Source organism: Nicotiana tabacum, chromosome 9 (assembly GCF_000715075.1).
Source record: "Nicotiana tabacum cultivar K326 chromosome 9, ASM71507v2, whole genome shotgun sequence".
In the NCBI taxonomy this organism is placed as follows: domain Eukaryota; kingdom Viridiplantae; phylum Streptophyta; class Magnoliopsida; order Solanales; family Solanaceae; genus Nicotiana; species Nicotiana tabacum.
Window position 1 is genome coordinate 124,188,121 of NC_134088.1, and position 21,989 is coordinate 124,210,109.

General features: G+C 37.7%; 2 protein-coding genes across 3 annotated transcripts; both read right to left on the reverse strand.

Annotated features, from left to right (window-relative positions):
• Window positions 1–614: 614 nt before the first annotated feature.
• Window positions 615–5,088, reverse strand: LOC107809441 (enoyl-[acyl-carrier-protein] reductase [NADH], chloroplastic). Its single transcript, XM_016634076.2, has 13 exons — window positions 4,972–5,088; window positions 3,183–3,461; window positions 2,873–2,982; window positions 2,724–2,779; window positions 2,556–2,640; window positions 2,421–2,468; window positions 2,039–2,113; window positions 1,853–1,964; window positions 1,675–1,726; window positions 1,531–1,582; window positions 1,334–1,391; window positions 1,037–1,135; window positions 615–937 (listed from the first exon to the last, which is right to left on the reverse strand). Exons 2-13 carry the CDS (start codon window positions 3,457–3,459, stop codon window positions 783–785), a joined length of 1,179 nt encoding a protein of 392 aa, XP_016489562.1. The 5' UTR covers window positions 3,460–3,461; window positions 4,972–5,088; the 3' UTR covers window positions 615–782.
• Window positions 5,089–6,380: 1,292 nt separating this feature from the next.
• Window positions 6,381–12,633, reverse strand: LOC107823056 (protein NRT1/ PTR FAMILY 7.1-like). 2 transcript variants are annotated; one of them, XM_016649644.2, is made up of 6 exons: window positions 12,321–12,633; window positions 10,757–10,807; window positions 10,133–10,250; window positions 9,338–9,555; window positions 8,010–8,569; window positions 6,381–7,509 (listed from the first exon to the last, which is right to left on the reverse strand). In XM_016649644.2, the coding sequence occupies exons 2-6, from the start codon at window positions 10,793–10,795 to the stop codon at window positions 6,645–6,647; spliced, it is 1,800 nt and encodes a 599-aa protein (XP_016505130.2). In that variant the 5' UTR covers window positions 10,796–10,807; window positions 12,321–12,633; the 3' UTR covers window positions 6,381–6,644. The 2 variants fall into 2 exon arrangements, with proteins under 2 accessions (XP_016505130.2, XP_075078326.1); XM_075222225.1 differs by lacking the exon at window positions 12,321–12,633 and adding an exon at window positions 11,229–11,417.
• Between the last annotated feature and the right edge of the window lie 9,356 nt (window positions 12,634–21,989).

Here is a 21,989-nt window from a genome sequence, read left to right on the forward strand (position 1 = left end):
GGGCCGATTGGTGCACGATTTGAAACTCAGAGGATAATGGACTAATCCATAACCCTTTCTCCACTTAAATACTAGGCTTGTCCCGAGGCAGAGTTCAAACTTGTGACGGGCGCTAAATTCACATATCACAATGTACTACCACTGAACCAAAGCCTTGGCGCAAACGTAAACACATACTCTGCTTCAAATTGTTATTACTATTTTTGGCTGAATCATCCTAGACAAAATATATTACCTTTTCAAGTCTCAATGTGGACTAGAATGTGCCTACACAATATATTATTTGTTTCAAGCCTCAATGTGGATTAGAATGTGCCTACAGAAGGAGCAACTAGGACATAATGCCAAGTTATCAACAAAAGAAAAGGAGAATAAAGTTTTGTTTCAGCAAACATGGTTAGGGACCTAAAAAAAAAAAGGCAGCCCGGTGCACTAAGCTCCCGCTATGTGTGGGGTCCGGGAAGAGCCGGACCACAAAGGTCTATTGTACGCAGCCTTACCCTGTATTTCTGCAAGAGGTTGTTTCCACGGCTTGAACCCGTGACCTCATGGTCAAGCAACTTTATCAGTTACGCCAAGGCTCCCCTTCAGGTTAGGGACCTAGTGAAAGAAGATTACTGGAAACTCATTACTTCTATTTACTCTATAAAATATCAATCATACAACAATAGATGATTTCGTGGAGGCCGCTGGCCTAGCCATTCTTGGCTCTGACCATAACAAGTTTAAAAAAAACATAATGACTTGTACACAAATACAAATTCACCTAGAAGGAATATCTTCTATCCCTCGTTCTTGGGAATGTTGAGGTCTTTAAATAAAGGACTGTCGATTCCCACACCCATTGCGTTCAAACCGTTGTCAACGTATAAAACAGCACCAGTAATCGCTGAAGCCAGAGGCGATGCTAGGAATGCAGCCGTGTTTCCTACTTCATCTATACAAGAAGAAGTTTTTCCAGAAAGCATATTAACAACAGCCTAGGGAGAGGCGGTAAAGAAAACATTTTTAGTAAGAACTTCTGCGGATGATTTACCTGCTGATAATTCTTTCTGTAGAGGTGCATTGGCTATGGAGTACTCAATCATCATATCTATGAAACCAATTGCTTTTGCGGCTCGACTTCTTAATGGGCCTGGATAGAGATATGTTTCTCTAGTCAATAAAAGAATTTGCATGAAAGGAACATTACATAAAGAAATGAGTTGGAACAAAAAGTTGGAGTAGTGGTTGCTTTGCTTCTTGGTAGACTTCCGAGGTTATTCTATAACTTGGTTGAGGTGTTATCATATAGAGAAAATCATAATCCAAAAGACAATAAATGGACACATACCGGCAGATATTGTATTCACCCTAACTTTCTTTTTTCTTCCGGCCTCGAAAGCAAGCACCTACATCATTAGCATGACTCCTTTCAATGATAAAATGCAATAAAATTTGGGTGGATATTAGATATTCAAGGGGAGAAAACCATATAGTTTCTCCTCTTCTCTTTTTTTTCCGCCAGGCAGAGAATATAGAACAACTCACTCTGGTATCGCTCTCGAGTGCTGCTTTGGCAGAACTCATTCCCCCTCCATATCTGCGAATGACATATTTCAAACCAATGATTCCTCTAGCGACAAATAAAATTTTAAAACAATAAAGCAAGAAGAGGGGAAGAATAGTGTGTACCCTGGAATGATCCTCTCAGACGCAATATAGGTAAGAGAAATTGAGGAACCACCTGTTATAAAACCATCATTTATTTCAAAAGGAACATTTTGGGGAAGTACATAAATGCATAGATGGACAAACAAGGAGCAAGAAATGGAAGGAAAACATAAATGAAATGGCAAACTAAAATACATGCCTGGGTTCATAATTGGAAGGAAATGCTTTAGTAAAGACACATAGGAATAACTTGATGCTGATATTGCCGCAAGGTATCCTTTCCTCGATGTCTCTAGAAGAGGTTTAGTCACCTAATGGTTGAATGATTTCATGAGAAAGATCACATATGAAGAAGCAGTGTTTACAATTTCAAAAAGTGCTATACCTCCGGCCCATTGGCAAGTGAATGTACAAGAATGTCAATGCTGCCAAAATCCTCCTTAACAGATTCTGCAACTTCCTATAAACAAGAGAAATATGCAACTGAGTTATACAAACTTTAGAGGACATAACAATTAATAACAGGAAGATGAAGATGTCTTGATACTAGCCTAAAATGATTACCAACACAAACATGAAACTACCAGATATAGAGATAAGAAAAACGGATATTTTTAATTTGTTTAAGGAAAGTATTAATAATAACCACGGTAGTTACGCTAATTGAATGTCCAAATCTAGTTCTTAAGAAAGCTGAGCCAAAGCAACAAGAGTTACACATTTCGTTCGGCATGCACAAAGAAGTGTGAATGAGGAGAACTACATACCGAAACTGTCCACTTAGAAGAACCAGCATAACGCTTATTTGCCTTTATCTGCAAGGTAAGAATAAAAACAGTTTTAGGGAGATGCAATTGGAACACTATAAGAAATTTTCACGTAACCATATTCTTTGACATTACATCTTCAGGTACATCCTCAAGACTGTCAAAAACAGCATCCAGTGGGTATACTTTTGTAATCTCCATCAAAGAGCCATCTGGCAAACTGACAAAGATGCATTTAGAGAGATGTTAGTTATAAAGCCTTTTTTGCAATGATACAAAATAATCACAAGTTTAGACTCTAACATGCGTGATTCATCAAACTTCCCACGTCGCAGACTTGTTTCGAAAATGTTTAAGGCCTGTTCAAGGAAATGCAAAAACATCAAAATCTTTGAATATATATAAGGAGACTTCAAGCTAAAATCCAACAAGAAATTGTAAATTTCACTTACCGGAACCCAGGTTCCAACTAGAATTTCAGCTCCCGCAGCAGCCAGGGACTTAGCAATAGCCCATCCGTATCCATTATCATCAGCTATACCAGCTATAAATGCCCTTTTACCTGCAAAGAGCATTTAAAATGGAGATCTCAAGTTTTTTTTTTTACCAATAAAATGGAGATCCCAAGTTTAAAGGGGGGGAGGAGAAAAAATAAGTCGATCGGCAGAGAACATCCACCATCTCTTCCACGCACTCCTAAGATCTAAAACCACACAAAATCTAGAAAAGCTTTTGAAAACTAAAAATTCAAAAGAACCTGACCTTTTAAATCAATCGGAAGACCAGAGGCAGCCTTGCTTTCATCAGCTTCTGATTTTGCCTTGGTGACAACTTTCTCTAACTTTTGAGACGTCGATGTGAAATTGCGCCAAAAATCTTGAATGGATGAAACACAAGAGCTACTGGCAAGTCTATTCCATGACTGTTTTCTAGTATTAGCACTAAACTTTATTGAGCAGACACTGGAAATTCTTTTTGTAGAGAATATGGATGGCCTAGCTATCGTTATTTGCAAGCTTGAAGCTGCAGTTGCTGCCATTTCTAGCAGACAAAAACATAACGGTATCACTCAGAAAGCTACAACCTTATATTTTCACAAGTAAATTCAGAAATGTACAAGCTGTATGTAGGTTTATAAAGAAACGTAATGTAAAGCAAGCTGCAGTTTTCGTCTCGGACAATTCTGATCTGAATTCTCTTACATCAATAGCACATTACACCTTCAAATCTTTTATTAAAAGCAGTCAGTTCACTTGATGATAGAAATACCAAAAAAAAACATAGCAGTTAGCTAAATCACTAGCCTTATTTCTTCAAATTCCAGAAATATGAAAAAGTAAAAATCCTGGAACTCCCAAAGCTAAGCTCCTTTCCTCAAAATCAAAGTAAAATCAGCTCATTTGAACCCATGTCCTGTTTTTAGCACTCCTTACAAATACTACCCCTTTCTTGCCTTAAATAAAACAAAAATAATAATGAAACAGGATACATACACCTAAATATATATCATCTGCCATCATGAGTTACATATCCTAGTCATCTTTCTGTTTTTTTAGTTAAAGAAAAGAAGATGAAATTGGATACATAAACCTAAATAGATTGTAGCTAACACCAACATCACAAAGTTCTTTTTTTTCTTTTCCATTGTAGGTAACCGAACTAATAATTCTCTTAATTACTTCAAGAGAAGCAACTTCAACAACTTTCTCAATATCTCATGCATACAAATTAGAAACCAAATGCTACATCTCATGCATATCGTAGTTCTCTCTCTCTTTTTTTTTTTTTTTTTTTGTATTTTCAGTCTTGTAGTAAACACTATAAATTGTACACCAATGACTACACAAGTGACCAAATCATCTCCTACACTCCACCCTCCATCACCAGAGGCGGATTCAACATATTGTTCACAGATTCATCTGAACCCAATATTTTCGTCGCAGGCATAAATTTATGAGTAAAGATTCACTAAATGTGTAACAATTAGCCGATATGAACCCATAACTTTAAAAATACAAGGGGTGCAATGCTAATAACCTTAAAGGTTGAACTTATAGAATTTAAATCCTGGATCCGCCTATGTCCATCACCCGTCAAAACATAAAACCAAGACCACAACTAGAAAAAAAAATATTTAAGCATACTAATAACGGTAACATTCTTGACAAGTATCTCATCCAAAACAGACCCATGGCAAGGGCTTACATTCCCCAGAAACTACATCATTAAACCCTTAAAAATGAAAATTTGAAAACACAACACACATTCTTAAGCTCAGTTCTGTTCAAAATGCAGCCAAAATTAAGTATAATTTCAAGCAGCAAATACCCAAAAAAAGATAAGCAGTAAAAACTGAAACTTGTACACATTTGAATTACTACATAATTAAACCCTCAAAGATGAAAACTTTAAAACATAACACAAACTTTAGACTAATGTTTATACCAAATGCAGCAAAAAATTAAGCATAATTTCAAGAAATCAATACCCAGAAAAAAAGATAAGCAGTAAAAACTGAAACTTGTAAGAGGGTAATGAGAGAGATATGAACCTTGAACAAATGCGAAAATAGTTGACAGAATTGTGGGTATAAGGGGTTTTTGGTTTTTGTTGCTATCCTTTGGAGAGGAATTGAGTCAGCATTAACAGTAGTAGTTGTTGTCTGTTGGAGTCTTTAAAGACGGAAATGGAGTCGGGGAAATAACTGGGCCTAGTATTTATGGGCCTATAATGTTACTGGGCTTAGATCGTTGTTGGGTTTTAATATCTGAAAGCAGTAAACTAGTGAAAATAGGATGCTATTTAAGAATTAGCCAATGTATCTTGATTCAACTTTTCAAGACACATATATCCTAAATTATCCTGAAATTAAGATTTTTAGTTTAAATTTTTAAGAAAAATAAGTATTGGCTATCCCTAAGTAGCAGCCATAAGAATGCCCGTTTGTGTACTTTCCCCCGAAATTATGCTAGATGGAACTTCTTAGAACTACCATTTATATTTTGATCCCGTTAAGAAAAAATTTAATAAAACAACCCCGCGCCAGAATTTTAAAGTTTCCTGTCAGAATTTGAAGCATGCTGTCAAAATTTTAATTAATATATACAAATTAATAATTTAGAAAAACCTAAAAGGTTTAGAAAAGAATTATTTAATTAGGCTAATAATCATATGGCAAGCAACTTCTCATTTGTCATCAATCATCATATACTAGGTTTATAATATGTTTTGGGAAACTATCATCCTACTATTTGCAAGTCAGAACAACATCTCCATCAACTAGAAATGAAAAAAGAGAGGGAAAGGAGAATGATATCCACTCTACGAATATATAGGTCAACTTAAAACTTCGTTAAACCCTTCGGGTTGTCCAGTTGGTTTGGAGATCAGTCATCCAGTCATCCATACGGATGATCTGGGATCAATTCCCCCTCAATGCCTTCTGAGTTGAGCTTGTCGCACGGTTTGCAGACTATTACACAAGGGGGAGGTTTACCCAATGCGCACAAAGTGCTCAGCTGAAGGGCAGAGATTATAGCGGCTGCGGATTTACCCTCTTACAAAAAAAAACTTAAAACTTTGTTTTTGTATACAACTTTATGTAATGATTTCGACAAAAGACATGTAATTAAAAAAAAGTGCAGCCTTGTAAAATACCGCAAAAATAAATTGTTTGTCGCATGTTAATTGGATTTTCCTAAGAATCTTCGTGATGTGATGTTAATCGAATGTTGCTTTAGGGGAGGTGAGAACTGGTCATATTACTTAGCTTTTTATTTTCCAATTTACATAAACTAACGAGAATTTATCAAACATAAAAAATTATTAAAGCAAAGACGTGTAATTGCAAGTGCAGCACCAGTGAACACTTTCTGAATTGAACTTCAATGGAAAATCCCAACACATAAATGAAAATTCTAGCATAAATAATATTTAGAAAATTAGAAGCAATCATGTCAATATAATAATCACATAAGAGGATCATGCTTCAGTTTATTTCACTAACAAAACACATTATTCTGATTTTTTTTTTAAAAAAAACATAGAAATGAGAGCACTTGAATTTCTTAATCACTTTCTTCTGACAACCGTAGAATCAGCCGCTGATGATTGCATTAGGGTAGGCTGTCTACATCACACTTCCTTGAGGTGCGATCCTTCCTTAAATCCTGCGAAAATGCAAAATACTTCGTGCAACGGGCTGTCATGTTCTTCTTCCGATAATCAAACTTTATCAAGCACTTGACTCTCCTTTTCTCCATCCTTTGTGCAAGATTCATCACTTCCTTCATGTTGAATACCTTTATACCATTTTGCAAACACCACAAATGCAAACAAATCAACCAAAGCCAAACCAAATAGCAAGAAATAAAACCTATCAATATGTCCATTATTCAAATTCTCAGGTATCCAACCATGTCTTTCTCCTCTTGCTGTTATTGTCATAACCATATTCACAAGCATACTACTAACATAATTCCCAAGTGACATTGATGCCATACAAAGTGAACTCCCTAAACTTTTAATTCCATCTGGTGCTTGTCCATTGAAAAATTCAAGTTGTCCAACATACATAAAAACTTCTGAGGCACCAACAAGAATATATTGTGGAATTTGCCAAAAAATACTTAGTGAACTTGCTTCTTTTCCAGGGATTACGTGTTTAAGCCTGTAAATTTCTGTTACGCCAGCTGCAATCATAGATAACATACCGATAATTAATCCAACTCCCATTCTTTGAAGTTCGGTTAATCCTTTTGGATTACCATTTAATTTCCCAGCTAATGGTACGACCATAAACCTATACAGAAATGTGCAGGTTAACACACTACATATGTCGAATGCTGACATACTTGCTGCTGGAAGGCGAAAATGGCCAATTGTTGCATCCATAACCTCACCTTGTTCAACAAATAAAGAGGCCATTTGTGTAAATATAACAGAGTACATTATTGTGCATAGCCAAATTGGACACATTCTTATTATGCATTTTGCTTCTTCAACTTGTGTGATTGTGCATAATCTCCATGGGTTAAATGCTGGTCTTTGTCTATCTTCTTCTGTCACTATTGCTGCATTATCTAGTTTCCTGGACAAATTTTCAAGGCAAAATAAGAAGTTATTTAAACATTAAAATCACCTAAGGATGCCGTCTAACGGTCAATAAAGTGGATAAAAATCACGGGACCGAGGTTCAAATTCTAGCAAAGATAGAAAAGGTGAATTTGGTGAATATAGTTACTCGGTAATACTAGTGGGAGATAATATGTATCTGATAGAATAGTCGATGCACACACAAGCTAGCCTGGACACTGAAGATATTATAAAGTCAAAACTCTCTATAACAACCTCATTTGTTCCGATATATTTTGGTTGGATATAGTGAAGTACTGTAATAAAGGACATATATTATAACATAACATAAAAATCGATACAGAAAAAAACTTGACATTTATAGTGAATGACTGTTATTTAGGAATGTTATTATAGAGATGTCTGACTTTATACCGAAAGCTTTTAAACTCTTTCCGAGTGGTATAAAAATCTTAAAAGACATACAGTATGGATCGAAGGGTTAGAGCTACTCACTTGAAATCATTACTATGGAGGATCTTCCGAGTCCCTTTAATGCTTGATTCTGAGCCATCAACTTCATATAGTTCTTCCCCTTCAACATTAGCCACACGCCATTTACGAACCGCGGCGACGAATACTTGAGCGACACGTGGCAAAGGATTACCAAAAGATTTAACATACTTATAACCAGGAGTGCCCAACAAGAAAATAAACAAGCCCAAAAGTGCAGCAGCAGTAGAAGCCCAAAAACCAAGAGTCCATTTACCACCATCTTCATAATATACCAAAATAGTATTGGAAATTAAAGATCCAGCATTAAGTGCAAAGTAAAAGTAACCAAAATAAGCTGCTCTTGAGATTTTTTCTTTAGGATTTGCCTCATCAAATTGATCAGATCCAAAAGTTGCAATTGTAGGTTGATGACCACCATAGCCAAGAGCTACTAAATAAATGGCTAAGTAAAATAATGCAGTGCCAAGAGGAGATGGGGGTACACAGTTCAATATTCCATCTCCACATCCTTCAGGTTTTATCAAGAAAATCCAAGATGTAACTGACATGATCACCAGTCCCTGGATCAATCACATATCAAGTTAGTTGGTAACAATGCATGGGATTTAATTTATATACACAGACGATGTAAAAACGTTCTGCGCAATATGTGTGATCTATTATGTTATAGTAGGTTAAATGGGCAGCATGGTGCACGAAGCATTCAACGTTTACGCAAGGTACGGGGAAGGGTCACACCCCAAGGGATGTGATGTAGGCAGCATACACTGATACAAGCATCGTGGCTGATTCCACGCGTAGACAACTTTACTGTTGCTCCAAGACTTTCTCTTCTCATGTTATCGTAGGTTGTCTATCTTATTTTCTACGTAATTCTACTTATTTTAATGACGTACTTAAGTTTTAGGTGATCTGATAGCGTATTTTTTTTATACTAGTGTAAGTTAAACTCATAACAATGATAAAGTATATTATATAGATATCCTCTACTTAGAAAAGAAACTTTGCACTAACTAGTTTTAGATCTAGTATTACGCCATTCCATATTATATGGTACTATTTGAGTGTGCACATAATTTATGAAACAAAGAAAGACTTTTGACACATATAAAAAATACCCTTATAACCTATGTTGTAAAGACTCTCCAACAGTGATGCCGCACCCGTGTCGGATGAGGATCCGACACTCACCGGATGATATTTTTGGAGAGTCCGGGCAACATAGCTTATAACTTGTGATCTTAAACACGTGAAATGATATTCCTATGATTATAACAATATATTGTTAAGGATAAAATAAAAAGTTTACTCGTACTATATTTCATTACCAGGAGGAGAATAAGCTGAAAGATGGCACAAGTGAGAAAACGACCCCAGTAAGAGTCACTGATAAAAGCTCCCAAAAGTGAACACAAGTAAACAGTTCCAGTCCATTTGCTAACATTGTTAGCTGCAGTTGCATTATCTTGTCCCAACACTCTTACTAAGAACAATACCAAGTTCACTCCAACACCAAAGAAAGCTAGTGTTGCTAATCCTTGGTTTACTGCAACAACCAAAATATAAAAATTGATCATTAGCCAATATGCAGTTCAACTTTAATGTTCCTCGTACTTTTCAGAAATGCAGATGGATGCGTGTCGGATCCTCCAAAAGTAGTAAATTTTTGTTGGGTCTGACACACGGGTGCGACGACATATTTGGATTTTGGAAAGTCCACGCAACATTTACTTTAAAAGGAAATTATATCCTTAGCCAATAGTTCAACTTTTATGTTGCTTAGACTTTTCAGAAATGCGGATGGATGCGTGTCGAATTCTGTGTTTTTGGAGGATCGGACACAAGTGCGACAATATGTTTGAAAAATACGCGTAACATTTACATTAAAAGGAAACCATTAGACAGGATGAATCCAGGATCTAGAGTATGTGAATTGAAAATGAGTGTGATCTATTATAATATAAATAATTTGATTTTTTTCGCATGCATATATTACTCGAGCCGAAAGTAGCTAGTCAGTTCAGTTAAACCCACAGAACTTGCCCTAAATTCACCTTCGCTTTCTAAACACACACACAAAAAGAGAGAGAGAGAGGGAAGGGTAAGTTAAAAGATAAATATACCTAAACAAAGAAATGCCGAATACCATCCTCCAGTTTTTTTGCTTCTAAAGACTTTAAGCTTGATGATAATTCTCTGCTTGAGGCCATTTTGCACTCCAGCTGAATTCTTTTCATTTGTCTGTGCCAATAAAAGAAAGAAAATATTAATAACTAGGTTAATTCATTCTTTTTTTCCATGCCTTTAATATTTGTTCTTATTTTATTTTAGTTTATTTTGTGAATATTCATATATAAGAACGTGTGCAATGAAAAGCACGTGTTAAATTAGAAATCCCTTAGAAGTATAATCATGAAAAAGGAAAAACCCACCAATATTTAAAAGGAGAAATTGGGACCTGCCATTTACTAAGAGAAAAATAAGATGGAGCTATTTAAAAGTGATAATTTGTACCTTCCAATTAAGTCCAACAATTCCACTATTAATATTGTCTCTAACCTAATTGCTCGGACTATATATTTAATATTGTTATCTTATTTGTATTGAATCCTTAAAATTGAAACACTTTTAAAGATTCTAACACCATACAACTATATTTTAAAAGAATGCAAGCAACATAAAGGTTAACAATACGAAAGGTTTCACTAATGCAAAGAGAAAATAATATGAATAAAAGCAGTCCTAACCTGTACTTGCATGGCGTTAGTTGACACAATTGTTGCCATTTGGGATAATCTCTGTAAAATTCAGATGCAAAACAAATTATATACTATACTTTAAATTACAGAATAACGTAAAGGGAGTAAAAAACCACAACAAGAAGTATCTTAATAATTAGGTTTAGTTTCTTTCACTTTCATTACACTATCAATGTATATGTGTATGTACTTACATTTAAACAAGTATATTTCTCCGTAATTGTTCTTAGCGAAATAATTTTCTAGACTAGTCTATATATATCCTTACACATTGTGTAATATCGTGAATATTTTTGGCATTGGAATAGCTATTCTGCCCATAATGTCAATATAAACAAGGCGGATGCTATCATAAATCGTTAATCTTTCCATGTAAAGAGAAAGAAAATCAGATGTATGTAGTACTGAGTATAAATTGGCAGAAATAACTCAATTCATTTTGGGAAAGAAAAAAACTTACTTGAAGTGCTTGACAGAGATATATTATGAATATTTGCCTTAGCAAGTATATGCATGCAAGAAGAAGATTGATGAAAATTGATAGAGGAAATAGCTCAATATATAGAAAGAATAACCAAACGGTCGTTTTCAAAATGATCAAAATAATATATTTAGGACAAGTTTTCAGATTCATTGAAAGCCTCTAAAAGTGGATTTCATGACCTATGTGAAAATTATTCTTTTTCCTTATTTTCCCCCTCATATTTAGTCCATTTGGTTATGTCTTTTCAACAACAACAATAACACAACAACAAACCTAGTGAAATTTCACAAGTAGGGTCTGAAAAGGATAATATATAAGCAAACTTTACTCCTACCTTGTGAATGCAGATAAGCGATTTTCGATAGACTCAAGGAAAGATGAAAAAAGAAACAGTAATAATAAGTAGTAACAATAACAAGATAAGATGATAAGAAAATCGAAACGAAAGAAACAATAGTTAGCAGTAAAGATCTAAGCATAAGAAAATACGAGAATAATACTAACACATGGGAATAGAAAGGAGATACATAGAAAACGGTCATTGGTTATGTCTTTTCGTGGCCCTTAATTTCTTTAAATTCATGCGTCATTGACCATATAGAAACAGTCTCTCACAGTTTTCAACATTAATCAAAATAGCATATGAAATTTACTAGTAGAAGTTCAATTATGTCACCAACTCTCAAATTGAAGCAAGAGTAAAATTTATTGGATAATGTCATATTTCAATTTCAATGATAAAAAATAGGATTAACAATTTGACATCTTTGTTTATATTTTTCTACTTTAGATGTTGTTGTCAATCACGAAAAAGCAAGAAACTATCTATGGTTGTAATATTCATGCAATGTTTACTTGTAGGTGAAGTATTATATATGTGTTTATACTATCAAACATTGAGAAATTTCCATGAAGTCATAATAATAACATCTTACTAATATTCATAAAATGTGACAAAGATAAGAGAAGAATCTTATTTTGTAATATATTATAAAAGGATTTAAGTTGTATGCACACAGCAGAAAGAATTTTTACACTAATATTAACAAGGCTAGTAGAGATTTAAACCTTTTACGGAACTTGGTTGCTGAGAAATTCGTGATAATACTGGGTTCTGGTGAAGGCGAAGAACGTGTATCGATAAGCTGAACCGTCAGAATTGACTGGTAAATCACTTGACTCTCAGGAATATCGACAATGCTAATGAAATTGTTAGTAAAACCTTTTGTCATTTATGGTGAGAATGAAAAAAGAAGAAGGATGTTACTCTTAATCTTGCAAAGGGAAGAAAAATCAAGAAACTTTCACACTTGAAAGTTCTTCAAACCTCTCATTATTTTCACTAATCAAACAAATAAATATAAAGACGTGAACAAGAAATCCTAATTCTTGAAGATTTTGGAGGAAGAGAATTAATTAAAAATTTGGAGAGATTGCTAAAGGAGAGAGGAACAGTAGAATGCAAGAATACTTAATTGAATAATTAAGTGATAAGAAGTGAAGTTTATCTTTTATAAAGTTTTAAGAGGTAAATTCTAGAATTCTGTTGAGCAACAAACTCCTAATAAAACTCTTTTTACTCTACTACTTCGGAAATACTTGGTAGACTACTAAATTTGAATGTTTCTACCTTTAACGGTGAAAACAAATTCAAAATATATATTTCACTAACTTGGTAATATTCAATAGAGAAAACATTATTATAGATCCAAAGTTTTTAGTAGGATACCTAAATTTTTTAGAATTTAATATTTACAAATTTATTTAATTCATGTTTAATTAGAATTTGTAGTCAAAATTATAAAAAGAATAAGTTTTTCAGTTTCTAGTTAGGATAGGTTTCTTAATTACTGTTATAAACATGGATGTGGAGAATTGTGAGAAAAATTGTAAAGAGCATTCAAGAGTTTCAAAGATTTCAAATAAAATATTTTCTTTAATGTTACATAATTCAACAGTATAATGGGCTTGGTCGAACGTATCTAACATATATGCTACCCGCTATTTCTAGTATAATTTAAGTTAGTATTTATCTATGGTATTATATTCTTCACACTATCAAAGTATTTTTATTAATGTAACCATGTTATTTATCATCTTTGGCAGATCACCAATCCATGTTTGTTATAGAAAGTTAATTGTGGACTAATTGAAATTCATTACACTTTCACAGTAAATTCTCTCAAGATATAATAACATTACTTTCTTTCTTTTGAATTCGAGTACCAAAAGATTAATTATTTTAAAAAGAAAAAAGAAAGTGTATATGGTTAAAACTGAGCCCACCCAATTTTTTTATTTGACCGGGACCAGGGAGCTGCATCGAAGGTCGGCCCCGTAGTGAATCAGACCAAGGTACGAGGACAAGGTACCAAGTTCGGGATTCGAGGTACCTGTCGAGATCGAGGACAACAACGATCGAGACCGAATGAAACAGGCATCGAGCAAGATCAAAGATAATATAATAACGGAAAGGCAAAATATCCGCGACTGGTCGAAGATCATGGCGGAAATCTCGGAACGGATCAAATTGGGAACGATTAATTAGCTAATCATGAGATTTTCTTCTGTAATTAGAGTTATACCATAAGTAGGATTCCTCTACTATATAAAGGGGAGTATTAACCATTTGTAAGGGACATTGTTCTCGCATAAAAAAGCCAATATAACGCTTTCTCTTTAGCTTATACTTTCTTGTTCATCGGTTTGCTTTATTTTTAACTATTTTGATATCAATCAGTTCGAGGGCACCCTAGCTCGAGGGTTAAATTCCGTTTCAATACTGGTTCGCTTTACTTTATAGTTCATTTCTGTTATTAATCTTCACATTTATCAATTGGTATTAGGTGAAGCCACGCGTCCTTAAAATCACATTGTAAGTTTAATTGTTATCCAATTTTAAGGGTAAACAGTTTGGCGCCCGCCGTGGGGCTAAGGATAATAGTGATTGCTTAATACTGATTCCAATAACACACACTGCTTTACATTTGTTCTTGTAAGAATCTTTGTTTTCAGGATAAATATGTCAAACTCATAAGCAACGCCTACACATGGTGACAACAGCCTCGGATTTCACAGGAAAAATGACAATATAGCCGTCCCAGGGATCAAGGTGCCTCAGGCTGACCTCGAGGGAACACCAACTGCAAATCCCGTCGATATCAGTTCACATGTCACCCTAAATGCAAATTTGGGTGTTGATCCCGAAGGTAGCGTACGCAGGGAATTTTGATCAGGTGGTCGAGGTACGCAGAGCGGAGAAGATGGTGGAGTTAGCCTCCAATTTATATTCGAAATGTTACAGGCTCAACAAGCCGCTATAGCACAACTACAAATTCTGCACCGAACACCAAGTAGGATCGAACCAGAAGTTGTCCATAGGACCGAGCCTGTGCCGGAAAGGTCGAACGCCAATGAATCAGACTAACTCCGCCATTATGAAAATGCTCGAGGATCTCACTAAACGGATTGAATCGGTAGAAAAGAAAATCAAGGCAAATAACAAGAAAGTAGAGACATACAATTTTTGGGTTGACCAGATACCGGGGGAACCGCCGATTCTAAAGGATATGGATTCAAAGAAATTCGTACAGAAGCCTTTCCCTCCAAGTGCGGTACCGAAATCGATTTCGAAGAAATTTCGAATGCCAGAAATTCCTAAGTACAATGGGACCACCGACCCTAACGATCATGTCACTTCTTATACATGCACAATATAATGGAATGACTTGGAAGACGATGAGATCGAATCTGTTTTACTGAAGATATTTGGAGAAACCTTGTCGAAAGGAGAAATGATATGGTACCACAATTTGCCGCCTAATTCCATCGATTCCTTCGACATGCCTGCAGATTCCTTCATAAAGGCACATGCCGGAGCAATAAAGGTTACGACTAGGAAGTCAGACCTCTTCAAGGTGAAATAAAAAGACAACGAAATGTTGAGGGAATTCGTATCTCGGTTCCAGATGGAACGCATGGAACTACCACCGGTCACAGACGATTGGGCTATTCAAGCCTTTACTCAAGGTTTGAACGAACGAAGTTTGGTGGCATCACGACAGCTAAAGTAGAATTTAATTGAATATCCAGCGGTAACCTGGGCCGATATACATAATCGGTACCAGTAGATCAGGGTCGAGGATGATCAATTAGGGACCCCTTCCGATTCCGTTTATCCAAACAGGCCCGTCGATAGAACTCAAAGGGATATCGACAGAGAACCCCAGTCGAACAGAGATCGGTATCAACCATATAACGTATATCGTAGAAACAACAACCAGGACGCAATCCTATCTGAAATGATCAAAGGAACGATCGAGGGCAGAGCTCTCGAGGGCTTATGAGCAAAAGTAGCTTCGATAATCATGTCGATCCCACAGAAAAACCACGATTATCAGAATACAAATTCAGCATCGACGCATCAAGTATTGTGTCAGCCATTGGTAGAATCAAAGATACTAGATGGCCCAGGCCCCTACAAACCGATCCATCCCAAAGAAACCGCAATCAAATATGCAAATACCATGGTACACATGGTCATAGAACCGAAGACTACAGACAACTAAGGGAGGAGGTGGCCCGTCTATTCAACAAGGGTCACCTTCGAGAATTCTTGAGCGACTGAGCTAAAAACAATTTCAAAGACAGGGATGTAAACAGGAAAAAAGAGCAGGAAGAACCACAGCATGTGATTCACATGATCATTGGTGGGGTCGATATTCCATAAGGGCTTGTGTTCAAACGCACTAAAGTATCAATCACCAGGGAAAAACGAACTCGAGACTATGTGCCAGAAGGCACTTTATCATTCAATGATGAAGAAGCAGAAGGGATCTCTTAACCCCACAATGATGCTTTGGTAATATCTATCCTTATGAATAAAATTCAGGTTAAACGTGTTTTAATTGATCCAGGAAACTCGGCCAATATTATTCGGTCGAGGGTCGTGGAGCAGCTCGGCCTACAAGATCAGATCGTACCTGCAGCTCAGATTCTCAATGGCTTCAACATGGCGAGTGAAACAACTAAAGGTGAAATCATCCTACCAGTAAATGTAGCCGGAACTATTCAAGAAACAAAGTTCCATGTCATCGAGGGCGATATGAGATACAACGCACTACTCGGAAGACCCTGGACTCACAATATGAGGGTAGTCCCCTCAACCCTTCACCAAATACTGAAGTTCCCAACACCGAATGGAGTAAAAACGGTGAATGGGGAACAACATGCTTCCAAAGAAATGTTCGCGGTCGACGAATTAACACCAGTATTGGCGCTTTCGTCAACAAAGGGATCGGAGTCCAAAAGAAAACAGGAAGCTAAATAGCAACCATAACCACCAGCCTTGACTCAGTCGGGGAAGTAGGGAATAGACGAGGACGATGACTACTGGATCCCTCGATCCTTCATAATCCCTGAGGATTCCAACGCCACCAAATCGACAGTCGAGGAACTAGAGCAAGTCATACTGATCGAGCATTTACCCGATCGAAAGGTATACTTGGGTACAGGGTTAACCCCCGAGCTCAGGGAAAAACTCATTAAATTTCTTATCAATAATATGAATTATTTTGCTTGGTCCTACCTAGATATGGCAGGGATCCCGCCGGAGATCACTACATATCGACTGAGCTTGGACCCGAAGTTCTACTCGATAAAACAAAAGAGAAGTCTGCAGTCCGAGGTAAAACATACATTCATCAAGGACGAGGTAACTAAACTTCTCAAAAAAGGATCCATTCGAGAGGTAAAATATCCCTAATGGTTAGCAAGCGTAGTCGTAGTCCCTAAAAAGGGAAATAAATTTAGAATGTGCGTAGACTATAAATATTTAAGCAAAGCATGTCCTAAAGACTCTTTCCCTCTGCCGAATATCGATCGCATGATCGATGCCACAGCCGGCCACGAGATCCTTAGTTTTCTCGATGACTACTCCGGGTACAATCAAATACAAATGAACCCGGAGGATCAGGAAAAGACTTCGTTCATCACTAAGTACGGTACCTATTGTTATAATGTAATGCCGTTTGGACTAAAAAATGCTGGTGCCACTTATCAACGCTTAGTAAATCGAATGTTTGAAGAACAAATAGGTAAATCAATGGAGGTTTATATTGACGATATGCTAGTTAAGTCCCTGCGAGCAGAGGACCATTTGACACATTTGCAGGAGACCTTTGATATACTAAGGAAATACAACATGAAGCTCAACCCGGAGAAATGTGCATTCAGGGCCAGCTCAGGCAAGTTCCTCGGCTTTATGGTATCAAATCGGGGGATCGAAATCAACCCCGATAAGATCAAGGAAATCGAAAACATCACAGTCGTGGACAATGTTAAGGCCATACAAAGATTAATAGGGCGCATAGCCGCCCTAGGCTGATTCATCCCGAGGTCTTCAGATAGAAGTCACAGGTTCTTCACAATGCTCAAAAAGAAGAACAGTTTTGCATGGACTCCAGAATGCCAACGAGCATTGGAAGAATTAAAGCGGCACCTCTCAAACCCGCCACTGCTTCATACCCCGAAAGCGGACGAGCAACTCTACTTGTACTTAGCAGTCTCGAAAATCGCGATAAGTGGGGTCCTAGTTCGAGAAGAGCAAGGTACAAAATTTCCTGTTTACTATGTTAGTCGAACTTTAGGTGAGGCCGAGACCCGATATCTACACTTAGAAAAATTAGCGCTTGCCCTAATAAGCGCCTCTAGGAAATTAAAACCATATTTTCAGTGTCACCCGATATGTGTGGTGGCTACTTATCCCCTTTGCAATATTTTGCATAAGCCCGAACCTTCGTGCCGATTGGCCAAATGGGCCGTCGATATTAGTAGGTACGATATCGAGTATCGACCCCGAACGGCCATCAAGTCTCAAATCTTAGCAAACTTCGTGGCCGACTTTACGCCAGCCCTCGTACCCGAGGTCGAAAAGGAACTATTATTAAAGTCGGCTACATCATCGGGGGTGTGGACCCTTTTCACAGACGACGCTTAAAACATGAAAGGGTCCGGTCTAGGCATCGTTTTGAAGCCGCCCACAGGTAATACAATTAGACAAGCTATCAAAACTTCCAAGTTAACTAACAATGAGGCCGAGTATGAGGCCATGATTGTAGGTCTCGAGCTAGATAAAGGTTTGTGAGTAGAGGTCATCGAGGCCAAATGTGACTCCCTGCTTGTGGTAAACCAACTAAACAGGGCCTTAGAGGTTCGAAAAGATCGAATGCAGAGGTACTTGGACAAATTACAGGTGACTCTACATCGGTTTAAACTTTAAAGAATGGACCCTATAACATGTGCCTCGAGAACAAAATAGCGAGGTCGATGCCCTTGCAAATTTGGGGTCATCAGTCGAAGACGACGAGATTATCTCAGGGACTGTCGCACAACTTTCAAGGTCAGTAATCAAAGAAGGCCACGCCGAAATCAACTCCACAAGTCTGACCTAGGATTGGAGGAACAAATACATCGAGTACCTAAAGAACGGGAAGCTTCCATCGATCCTAAGGAATCGAGGACTCTACGTACGAAGACCGCACGATTCACATTGGCCGAAGATGGAATACTATATAGAAGGATATTCGATGGACCATTGGCAATATGTTTGGGACCAGGAGATACCGACTACGTCTTATGAGAAATACACGAGGTCACCTGCGGAAATCATTCTGGTGCCGAATCATTGGTTCACAAAGTCATCAGAGCAGGATACTATTGGGCCAATATGGAAAAGGATACAAAAGAGTTTGTTCAAAAGTGCAACAAATGTCAAAGGTATGCGCCGATGGTTCACCAACCCGGAGAGAAACTCCACTCAGTCTTATCCCCATGGCCATTCATGAAATGGGGAATGGATATCGTCGGCCCTCTACCATCGGCCCCATGTAAAGGTAAATTTATTTTGTTTATGACTGACTATTTCTCTAAGTGGGTTGAAGTATAGGCTTTCGAGAAAATTAGAGAGAAAGAAGTCATAGACTTCTTCTGGGACCACATTATATGCCGATTCGGGATGCCTGCCAAGATTGTATGCGACAATGGAAAGCAATTCGTCGACAGCAAAGTGATAAAGTTTCTCGAAGATCACAAAATAAAAAAGGATCCTGTCAACGCTATATCATCCTAGTGGGAACGGACATGCCGAATCGACAAACAAGACCATCATTCAAAATCTATAGAAAAGATTGAACGACGCTAAGGGAAAATGGAGAGAAATATTGCCTGAAGTCCTTTGGGCATATCGAACAACGCCAAAATCCAGTACGGGGGCAACACCGTTCTCTTTAGTATATGGCGCCGAAGCTCTGATCCCGATTAAAGTCGGGGAACCTAGCGTCAGGTTTCGATATGCAACGAAAGAGTCAAATTACGAGGCTATGAATACAAGCCTCGAATTGCTAGATGAAAAATGGGAAGCTGCCCTCGTTCGAATGGCCGCATAGAAATAGCGGATCGGAAGGTACTACAATCGAAGAGCTAATCTTCGACACTTTAAAATTGGGGACTTGGTTCTGAGGAAGGTCACACTCAATACTCGAGACCCAAACGAATGAAAGCTTGGCCCGAACTGGGAGGGACCGTATCAGGTCCTCGATATCATTGTAAAGGGATCCTACAAACTTGGCACGATGAACGGCAAATAATTACCAAACAATTGGAATATATCACTCCTCAAACGATATTACTGCTAAGGTACGACCTTCTCCACTTTCGTTTATATTTTATACTAACCATTTGCAGGTGTTTAATCGAAGACATCAAAGGATTCTTCAAACACAAAGTCCTTAGGTCTGAAAGCACGTGTTGCACTCTTTTTCGCTCAGACCAATTTTTGTCCCAAATGGGTTTTTTCGGCGAGGTTTTTAACGAGGCAACCATCGTTCCTTCTAACTTAGAGCAATTCAACAGTATATGAGGCTCCTTTACAATCAACCTCGAATACTGGGGGCATTACCCTCGGATAGTTACAAGAAAAATACTTCATGCCGACATGGTCTCGATAGGTAAATTTCTTAAGGGTCAAATGGTCGAACGAACCATGCCCATGTAGATTACTCGAGCCCTAATGGCAAACATGTACGCATGTTAATCTATTGAAAAAAGAATTTTTCCTTGCCAGATATTTCATGCCTTAGAGAAATTAAAATTTTTACTTTACAATGTCGTGCTTGTGATCTATTGTGGAAACTGGCTTAAGGGCTGTTCACAACTAAAGTTCAAACATTTGACCCCGCACTCGGGGACTTCCATCTAAAAAATTGACATGATCGAATTACTAAAACCTCGAGATCGTAAGACCTTAAAAAGGCAACCCTTGACTTTATAGGCCATGGCCACCTCACTCGGGGACTGATACTTTGAACAAGTTCGAAGTATAACATGGGAACAAGCCCAAAAGGCGAATCCCAAGCTAAAGGCTACGGCCAAATTAACACGGTTCGGAGATGTTCGATTTCTGTTATAAAATAGGCCTTCGAATATTTTCATAAACCGGTTAAAAAGGCTACCCTCAGTTTAGTTACTAAGGGTCTCGATAATATCGACCATCGAAAACCTTAATGGGTACAAAGTCGTTCAAACTCTTGAACAAATTCTTTATTTTATGCTAAGGCATTATGAAATAAAGGGTCTCGATAATATCGACCCTCGAAAACCCTAATGGGTACGGAATCGTTCGAACTCTCGAGCAAATCCCTTATTTCATGCTAAGGTACAACTGATTTTATATAATTAAACAATAAACTTTTCAAGACGAAAATGGAAAGAAAGACATTCTTTTTACTATGGTCGTATTGGCCTAATTCAAGAGCCTAAAGGGTGATTTTATTTTTGAGTTCGAGAAATCATCCCCACTCAATTAAAACCTAAGGGTCACCCTACTCCGAGTTTGAGCAAGTACTCGCTCGATTAAGACTACACTAGTCCGGCTTCGATCAAGTTGCCTAAGCCTCGAACTTATGAGCAAAATTTCATAAAGCATGAATGAAACAGAATTTTCACGAAGCAGGAAATAGAATAAAGACAAAATAAAAGAGAAAAAAGATCTTTTATATATACGAAGATATTTACAAGGACCGATCAGGGTCCCGCACAAAAAATCAAAAACGAAAAGGCCTAAGATTCCTAATTTTCCTCGGGGGAAACTTCTCCTCCATCAAGGTCCTCCCCATTATCGGACCCGCTCTTGCTGCCATCATCATCGAAAGAGGCCAACGCTCCAACATCGACTTCATATTCACTAGCCTTTGTTATCTCATCGGTAAGATCGAAACCTCGAGCGTGGATCTCCTCGAGGGTTTCCCCCTGGGATTGGCATTTGGCGAGTTCAGCAATCCAATGTGCTCGAGTTTGAGCGGTCTCGGCAGCCTCTCTCGCTTGGATTTGAGCGGCTTTAGCATCGGCCCGATAGACGGCCACGATCGCATCTGCCTCGGCCTTTGCCTTTTTGGCTTCAGATTTAGCCTTTGCAAGTTCGGAAGCCAACCGAACCTCGAGCTCTTCTATTTCCTTTGCCTGAGCCGAGCTCTTCTCCTTCATGCCTAAAAGCTAACTTTCAACCGATAAAAATTGGGCTCGAGCAGCCTCTTTTCTGCAGCAAAGCGGTCCATACTTTCTTTCCACTCCAAGGTCTCCGCCTTCATCATGTCAACCTCCTCTCGGAATTGTTCGATCCTCTCGACCTTCTGCTGCAGCTGTGATATTGAAATATTAGCCACCATTCCCGAATCGAGCCCA

What these genes read in the sequence shown, in the direction of transcription:
- LOC107809441 (XM_016634076.2), bottom strand. Translation starts at nt 3,459, where the DNA reads ATGGCAGCAACTGCAGCTTCAAGCTTGCAAATAACGATAGCTAGGCCA. An exon ending in TCTTCCGATTGATTTAAAAG is followed by an intron (nt 2,983 to 3,182) that starts GTCAGGTTCTTT and finishes TGCTCTTTGCAG; the next exon opens with GTAAAAGGGCATTTATAGCT. An exon ending in CTTCTAAGTGGACAGTTTCG is followed by an intron (nt 2,114 to 2,420) that starts GTATGTAGTTCT and finishes TCTTGTTTATAG; the next exon opens with GAAGTTGCAGAATCTGTTAA.
- LOC107823056 (XM_075222225.1), bottom strand. Translation starts at nt 11,402, where the DNA reads ATGAATCTGAAAACTTGTCCTAAATATATTATTTTGATCATTTTGAAA. An exon ending in TTCAGCTTATTCTCCTCCTG is followed by an intron (nt 8,570 to 9,337) that starts GTAATGAAATAT and finishes TGATTGATCCAG; the next exon opens with GGACTGGTGATCATGTCAGT. An exon ending in CTCCATAGTAATGATTTCAA is followed by an intron (nt 7,510 to 8,009) that starts GTGAGTAGCTCT and finishes AAATTTGTCCAG; the next exon opens with GAAACTAGATAATGCAGCAA.